At 44.2% G+C, this 8,993-nt stretch overlaps 1 protein-coding gene across 3 annotated transcripts; it reads right to left on the bottom strand.

Annotated features, from left to right (window-relative positions):
• Window positions 1-2,761: 2,761 nt before the first annotated feature.
• them6 (thioesterase superfamily member 6) lies at window positions 2,762-8,166 on the bottom strand. 3 transcript variants are annotated; one of them, XM_024392200.2, is made up of 6 exons: window positions 8,060-8,166; window positions 7,813-7,899; window positions 5,562-5,783; window positions 5,095-5,283; window positions 4,864-4,954; window positions 2,762-3,658 (listed from the first exon to the last, which is right to left on the bottom strand). In XM_024392200.2, exons 3-6 carry the CDS (start codon window positions 5,777-5,779, stop codon window positions 3,530-3,532), a joined length of 627 nt encoding a protein of 208 aa, XP_024247968.1. In that variant the 5' UTR covers window positions 5,780-5,783; window positions 7,813-7,899; window positions 8,060-8,166; the 3' UTR covers window positions 2,762-3,529. The 3 variants fall into 3 exon arrangements, with proteins under 3 accessions (XP_024247968.1, XP_024247969.1, XP_024247970.1); XM_024392201.2 differs by having other exon boundaries at window positions 8,069-8,144; XM_024392202.2 differs by lacking the exon at window positions 8,060-8,166 and having other exon boundaries at window positions 7,813-8,053.
• Between the last annotated feature and the right edge of the window lie 827 nt (window positions 8,167-8,993).

Raw genomic sequence — 8,993 nt, 5'->3', positions numbered from 1 at the left:
TACCTGCCACCCCTACGCTCTAACCACTAGGCTACCCTGCCGCCCCTACGCTCTAACCACTAGGCTACCTGCCGCCCCTACGCTCTAACCACTAGGCTACCTGCCGCCCCTACGCTCTAACCACTAGGCTACCTGCCGCCCCTACGCTCTAACCACTAGGCTACCCTGCCACCCCTACGCTCTAACCACTAGGCTACCTGCCGTCCCTACGCTCTAACCACTAGGCTACCCTGCCGCCCCTACGCTCTAACCACTAGGCTACCCTGCCGCACCTACGCTCTAACCACTTGGCTACCCTGCCGCCCCTGCACTCTAACCACTAGGCTACCTGCCGCCCCTACGCTCTAACCACTAGGCTACCCTGCCACCCCTACACTCTAACCACTAGGCTACCCTGCAGCCCCTACGCTCTAACCACTAGGCTACCTGCAGCCCCTACGCTCTAACCACTAGGCTACCTGCCGCCCCTACGCTCTAACCACTAGGCTACCTGCAGCCCCTACGCTCTAACCACTAGGCTACCCTGCCGCCCTACGCTCTAACCACTAGGCTACCCTGCCGCCCCTACGCTCTAACCACTAGGCTACCTGCCGCCCCTATAATAAGTAACCCTTATACCGCGTCATGCGGTGCAGTGAAAGGAGTGGGTGGAGTAAAGGCTCACCAGTACTCTGTCAGCACAAGAGACCCATTTAAGTTTTGCAGACTGTATTGAGTAATTCTAATTCTAATAACATATATTTGTATTTCATTAACAGTGTATTTCTTTAAATATAGCTGACCCAATAGCTTTCAACATATGAGTATTTATGTCAACTTTAAAAAAAAAGAAATCTGGGTTAAATAATACAATAATAAAATACATCAAATTTCCCATTGCCTTTTTAAGAGGTGGTTGCAATGTTGTGATTAAACGTTGTACTGCACTGGAGTGAAAAAAAAAATCGATATTCTCAAATGTAGCTTGTGTTTTCCACAGGGACTCTTATTTCGAAGAGGAATAAAAAAAAATCCTATCGAGCTGTCAGCATAATATCCTGCTGCTAGGAGAACGGTAATATACGGTGTGCTTACTTTCAGCCGGTCACCCTGCCACAATTCGATTGGTTCAAACAATGTCTTCTTCGGGTTTGTTTGCGAACTACACACAAAATGTATATTCTCGCCACCAACTGGACGGGGGTGAAAAAAATAAACACTAAGAAAAGTGAATTATACTACTGGTGTGAGAAAATGAACATTAATCTACACAAAATAATTTAATAAAATATATTTCCACTCCTTTAGTCATTCTAAACTTCAAATCCCTTGTTCAGGCCCTGGGGCCTGTGAGGGTGGGACTGCACGAGTCAGTAATGCATGTAGTCTTTTAATCCCAGAAACAGCTCCGCTGACTTTTTCCCTCCAATTTGAGCATTGCTTTTAAAGCAATAAAGTCCACGTTCTTCACTTGAAGCCTGTCTGGATCCTGCTGGTAATACGCAGGCCTCAGTGCATATTGCTGTTCAGCTCCTCCAAGTGCTTGACTTGGACTGAAAGAGTTCCCGTATTCATTTTCAGTGCCGGCAGCGTTGACATGTAGGTGCAGGACCTACATCTATTCTATAACAGGAACAGCAGCTACATCTATTCTATAACAGGAACAGCAGCTACATCTATTCTATAACAGGAACAGCAGCTACATCTATTCTATAACAGGAACGGCAGCTACATCTATTCTATAACAGGAACAGCAGCTACATCTATTCTATAACAGGAACGGTAGCTACATCTATTCTATAACAGGAACAGCAGCTACATCTATTCTATAACAGGAACAGCAGCTACATCTATTCTATAACAGGAACGGCAGCTACATCTATTCTATAACAGGAACAGCAGCTACATCTATTCTATAACAGGAACGGTAGCTACATCTATTCTATAACAGGAACAGCAGCTACATCTATTCTATAACAGGAGCGGCAGCTACATCTATTCTATAACAGGAACGGCAGCTACATCTATTCTATAACAGGAACAGCAGCTCAAGCAATCGAACATTTGAGGTGCCGGTACTCAGCTCCGATGAACTCCTGCCCAAGTCAAGCACCGTCTTCCGCTATACCACTGCCCTGATTTTGGCATTCCAAGGATCTCCCCTCATGTTCTCCTCCACAGTTACTACACTTTATTCCTTTGTAATTCTCTTCTGCTATACAATCAACATCAAAGTGATCTTCCCCAGACACCCTACAGCTCAGCTCCTGTCTGCCAACACTGTCTACATGAGAAAACATTGACTGCAATGACCTGGATACAAAAGCTCTGACAAGGTAGTACACATCACAGCTGAACCAGGGAGGAACGCCACGAACCAAATAATGTCAAATGCTTCGCTGATTTTTAATCACAACCAAAACCCTGACCTTTTCTCATTTGTGGAAAAGTCCATCCCCCCTCTCTCCTCCGTGACCCGGAAACCGATGAGTGGTTAGGAGAGTCTGGCCTTCTCTCAATTGCATACCCCTCACGTCCTCTTTCCTCATCCTCAAAACCCATTGGATGAGAAAATCAGAGGTCCCACAGGAGGCAAGAGGACACGAGGAATTGAGAAAAGACCCCACTGTCTGCATCAAGAGAATCTTTAAATTCTCCCGATTAGATCTTAAACTATAATACATTTTAACCAGGTTTCTATTCCCAATATTTCACAATCAACCTTAGTTACCATTTTATCAGGAGATCTTTATTAAGTAAGCCTATAACAAACAAACAAAACTCAAATCAATTGATTTTTATTTTACAACATAGAAAATATAGATTAATTCATTTGACCTCTTTCCTATGTTCCAATTCCTATATGGAATGGTCAGTAGTAACAGGCCGTTGTGCATGCCACCCTCCACAAGGAGTATCCAGGATACAGCAGAGGGTCGATAGACAGGTCTGTCCTATTTGACTCTAGGTCCAGTCCCACAATGGACCCTACGCCCTAGTACAGATGTGAGATGATTGGTCAGATGCATTCGATATGGAAATGGCTCCAACTTCCACTTTGATAGGCTCGGTAGAAGTTTCACCGTATCGCTTATACCAATCAAATCCTCTCAGATCTCCACAAGTGCATATGGCGTATGGTCCATTTGGGACTGGGCCTAGAAGAGAGAAGGCACCAGTGAAGTGAAGTCTCATGGGCTGTGTTTACACAGGCAGCCCAAATCTGATCAGCTCCGAAAAATTTCTGATGTGAAAATATATGATTGGTCAAAAGACCAATTAGTGGCAAAAAATATCAGAATTGGGCTGCCTGTGTAAACGCAGCCTTAGTCAGCAGGAGGTCAGAGTGGAAGAGAGAGCGTCCAGCAGTCTGAAGCTTGGGTGTATTCACTAGGAACCAAACGGAACAAACCTACCTACATTAATCTAATAGAAACTCTTATTTTCAAATGAGAAACGTTTTCCTACAGTCGACACTAATGAATACACTCCAGATCTGTCAGAGAGAGCCTTCATTCTCCCATATCGTCGACAACAGCACAGCACTCAATCACTTGTCTTTGTCTTCCTGCGCTCCAGTCTTGTCCTCTAGACCACTCTGGGCTCTCAGGGCCTGGCTGCTGGCTGAGATAAAGCTGATCCAGTGCTGCAGATCCTCAGGGTAGTCGGGACACTCCACCTGAACACACAGAGAGACGAGGACTGAGTGAGAGACGAGGACTGAGTGAGAGACGAGGACTGAGTGAGAGAAGAGGACTGAGTGAGAGAAGAGGACTGAGTGAGAGACGAGGACTGAGTGAGAGAAGAGGACTGAGTGAGAGAAGAGGACTGAGTGAGAGAAGAGGACTGAGTGAGAGAAGAGGACTGAGTGAGAGAAGAGGACTGAGTGAGAGAAGAGGACTGAGTGAGAGAAGAGGACTGAGTGAGAGAAGAGGACTGAGTGAGAGAAGAGGACTGAGTGAGAGAAGAGGACTGAGTGAGAGAAGAGGACTGAGTGAGAGAAGAGGACTGAGTGAGAGAAGAGGACTGAGTGATATCCCATGTATTTTAGTGTCAAAATACACTAGGAAGTGGAAATAGGATCATTTTGGTCATAAAGTCAGGTCTCGTCCAAAGTGGAGATTTGCCAGACAGATGAAGGGTAGACTATGTATAAGTGTAACCCTGGGTTGAGTTTATTTCATTCCTGCCCACATGCTCAAAGCTGTACCCAAGTTATCATCCATTTGGAGCTGAAGGCAACCCGATCATAATGCCATAACACCTGGGAATGGAACGCACACTGACTGTGGTATGTTGGTTTGCCTTTGGATATACCCATCAGTAAATTACACAATGTACATGGGACAATATGTTCAAATTCAATGACTTAAAAACCTGATACTATGAATTGTAGAAATTCATATACAAATATTGAAAGCATTTAATGAGAAAAGGTGTGCAACATGAAAATATTGTCCCATTTACATTGTGGAATATATTGACGTTCCTAACTAGCCCCAGAGAGGCTATCCAAAGTCAAACAGTCTGAAGAAAAAAAGTTGGCTAGCTTGCTAGATAGTCTAGGCTACTTCCTGGTTAGACGGTTTAAAGTTACAGGCTACTTCCTGGTTAGACGGTTTAAAGTTATCTAGAAGGCTGAGTGCCTGTAACTGTAGTGTTTTGGCAGATGTCCCAACTCTTCCCACGTTCAAACATACACACACAGGAGAGAGCCACACCTCCAAGCCCTTATTTCCTTATGAGGACTAAAACTTATATCAGCCCTCCTTTAAAATTCTCAACTTCTACATCAGTCGCTCGTCCTCCCATCCACTCATTCATCTTCCTCCCCTCCACCATCTCCCCCACACCCTTCCTTCCCTCCCTCCCTCCTCCTCTTACTTTTCTCTTGCAGAGGAACTGTAGGATCTTGTCAGGACTGCTGCGCATGACGTTCTGTTTACACAACATGACAGCTGCCACCAGACCGTCCCTGGAAGAGGAAAGAATGATAGACTGATTAATATGGGATGTAACACATGAAGCCAAAACAGGTTGTAAACAACACAGTTGTCCCCATGCCATACACAGTTCCATTGAAGTCCATAAGGCATTATACTAGCAGACACACACCTGCAGGAGACGAAACGCTGCTCTAGGTAAAAGGCCTTCTCATCCCAGACCATGATTCTGGTGCGCAGCTCAAATGCTTCCCCCAGGCACAGGGCCCGGCGCAGGCGGATAGTAGTGGCCCCTACCACCATGGTGGCCCTCAGGGCTCTGCAGGCTTTAAACACCCCGTTACGACTGTACAGGGAGAACCTGAGAGAGGACAACACTTCCACATCACCATCATCATCATACACCCTGTGTGGGTGTACTGGGGAAGTACAGGACGTTACACACACACACAATCGTCTTGGCGTTAGGAGCTACTGAGGTAAAGGAATCCTCTAGGGGTTAGGAGCTACTGAGGTAAAGGAATCCTCTAGGGGTTAGGAGCTACTGAGGTAAAGGAATCCTCTAGGGGTTAGGAGCTACTGGGGTAAAGGAATATGTTAAAACTAACAGAGAACTCAGCTTCCTGGGACCCATCTAACCTGGCGAAGTCACACTCCCGGAGGTATCTGGCATTGTTCATGTGTCCCAGGTCGATATCGTGAAGCAGGATGCGTCCCGACACACTCTGTTCCCCCAGGACGTCCCACACCGGCTTCTGGAACCAGGCCCTGACCACCGTGACCGCCGCACGCACAAAGTACCACACATCCAGACTGGAGAACAGCAGCAGCAACACCCCTAACACCCACAGTAACATCTCCCTGGAGAAGGGGGAGAGGTAGTGTTACACGACAGCAATACAGACAGACATACAGACAGCAATACAGCAAGACAGACAGAGACAGCAATACAGACAGCAATACAGGCAGGCAGGTGAATAGTTTCAGCAGGGTCACCAGGGTGTAGACAACAACACAGACAGGCCTGGCTGCCTTCATTACAACATCAGCTATGTGGGGAGTTGAAATAAATAAGAACAGGTTCAGCATGAAAGGTGGTTTGTAGAAACCTGGTAGGTGTGAATGATTCATGGACAGGGTTAGCTGGAACAGTATGTACATCTATCGCCCCACAAGTCCTACTTTAGATTAGCTCTCAAGAACCCACGTGGGGGGTATACCAAGCTTCCAGCCGGCCCACCGAGTTCCCAGCTGATGGTACTGATCACAGCTGGCTCACTTGTAGTGGTGTAAAGTACTTAAGTAGTACTTTCAAGTATTTTTACTGAAGTAGTTTATGTATTTATCTGTACTTTACTATTTATATTATTTGACAACTTTTACTTCACTGGATTCCTAAAGAAAATCATGTACTTTTTACTCCATACATTTTCCCTCAAACCCAAAAGTAAATGTTTTGAATGCCAAGCAGGACAGGAAAATGGTCTAATTCACACACTAATCAAGAGTACATCCCTGGTCCTCCCTACTGCCTCAGATTGTATTTATTGAACCTTTATTTGATATGATCTGTTGAACTCACTAAACAGTGTGACTGTTGGAGCCCCTGGTAAAAAATACTTTTTATGCAACACACTGATCAGCTACCAATAGATTGTTTTGAATATATAATCTAGCTGAACCTGAGTGACATGAGCCGTCCTCGAATTATCTCCCAGCTTGGTTAGAAAGTTGTCGTGCGTAAAACCAGTCTATTTAACGCCAAATAATAGCGTCAGTTCACCCTCAAAACACTAGCTGACTAGGGAGTGTTTGATTATGCAGTATAGTATCTATATACGGGATTTAGCTTCCATTTATAAACCTTTGTAAAGATTCCACATCAAATAGCCTAACAATGAGGAAAAAGGGGTCGTCTGGTGGATAAATTCAGTCTCTATTGTTAAACTCAGCAGGTTGTCTGGCTAATAGTCTACACAAATGGGTTGCAATATTCAAGGTAAATCAAATCCAACTTGAGACTCCCCTGAAGTCTTTTTTTGTATGTACATTTTTAAAATACTTATTTTCCACCATAATTTGCAAATAAATTCATTAAAAATCCTACAATGTGATTTTCTGGATTTTTCTCTCTCATTTTGTCTGTCATAGTTGAAGTGTACCTATGATGAAAATTACAGGCCTCATCTTTTTAAGTGGGAGAACTTGCACAATTGGTGGCTGACTAAATACTTTTTTGCCCCACTGTATATATAAATGCAATCTGGAAAACTAGATTCATAGCAAATGTACCAATTACATGACAAGGGAACAACTTTTCCATTGTCAATAATTCAGTTTGGCCTTATACTTGAATGTTAAATTCACTGGTTTGAGATCAAAAATCTACCAAATTCACTAAATAGTGCTGCTAATAACTGTTGAAAATACTAATGGAAAGAAAAAGAGTTCAGAGGTTAAATTTAAAAAAAAGTTTAATGATAATTTCTACACACTTTCTACCTGGTTTTAGTCATTCAGACTATTGTCTTGGCCATTCACCCTTAATGCCACATACACGATCCATGTTTCAAAGCTTAAAAATCCCTCCTTAACCCGTCTCCTCACCAAATGTACACTGATTTGAAGTGGATTTAAGTGACATCAATTAGGGATCATAGCTTTCACCTGGTCATAGAAAGAGCATGTAATGTTTTGTACACTCAGTTTGTATTTAAAAAGGGGAAAATGTAGATTAGCCTCCCCTCCATATAAAAGTGGCACAGTAGAGATGTTATAGTCTTCCAAATGTGAATGAGATATTAACACATTTTTAAGCAAACTTAGAAATGACATGAACTCACAGTGGACAGCGCAGACCAACGTTGAAGTTTAGTAGTAACAAACTTACCTGACTGTTTTGATCAGAAACTTGTTGTCCCGAAATCAACACTGCACGTTCACCGTCTTATCCTGATACTCCGGGCTGCAGTTCAGGCTGAGAAACAATTACAGAAATAGATTTGAAGAGCAGATATTTATCAAACAAATCTGTGTAGCTGTCACTCTCCCTCGACAAAAAAAATCCGTCACGTGTGGAATTCACAACTTCCCAAGTCAAGTAAAAGCTATTCTAAATGTTTAAATAGTTATGTTACATTTGATACCGGAGCTCCGAGGTATGCGTTGAAATCACTACGCAGTATTCCGTCTTCTTCGGTGGGGTTTTCCGGCGGTTGGCATCCAATATTATGGTGCATTACCGCCACCTACTGTACTGGAGTGTGGGCCAGAGACACGGAGAAACTAAATCCTACCTGTCAGCCTCGTTGCTCTTAAAAAATATACAATATTTGCGACTATATCTAATGACGTTCAACTCAATATATTCTTTAAACTAATGTCCTGTATCCCCTTCTCCCTCATACTAGATCTCAGCCTCTCTCTTTCTCTACAATAATGTCCACACTGTATCAATACACGCTCCACTGTCTCTGTTTCCTGGCAATACTCACATTTTCCTGTTGGATGCTTTCATTTCACATGTCTTATTCTACTGGCTGTGTCCCACCCTTAATCAACTGGCTGTGTCCCAGCCTTAATCAACTGGCTGTGTCCCAGCCTTAATCAACTGGCTGTGTCCCAGCCTTAATCAACTGGCTGTGTCCCAGCCTTAATCAACTGGCTGTGTCCCAGCCTTAATCAACTGGCTGTGTCCCACCCTTAATCAACTGGCTGTGTCCCAGCCTTAATCATCTGGCTGTGTCCCAGCCTTAATCAACTGGCTGTGTCCCACCCTTAATCAACTGGCTGTGTCCCAGCCTTAATCAACTGGCTGTGTCCCAGCCTTAATCAACTGGCTGTGTCCCAGCCTTAATCAACTGGCTGTGTCCCAGCCTTAATCAACTTTGTGTCCCAGCCTTAATCACTGGCTGTGTCCCAGCCTTAATCAACTGGCGGTGTCCCAGCCTTAATCAACTGGCTGTGTCCCAGCCTTAATCAACTGGCGGTGTCCCAGCCTTAATCAACTGGCTGTGTCCCACCCTTAATCAACTGGCTGTGTCCCAGCCTTAATCAACTGGCTGTGTCCCA

The sequence above is a fragment of the Oncorhynchus tshawytscha genome, linkage group LG28 (assembly GCF_018296145.1).
Source record: "Oncorhynchus tshawytscha isolate Ot180627B linkage group LG28, Otsh_v2.0, whole genome shotgun sequence".
NCBI classification, from domain to species: domain Eukaryota; kingdom Metazoa; phylum Chordata; class Actinopteri; order Salmoniformes; family Salmonidae; genus Oncorhynchus; species Oncorhynchus tshawytscha.
Note: the sequence above shows the minus strand (reverse complement) of the source record. Positions and strands in the feature narration are given on the sequence as shown.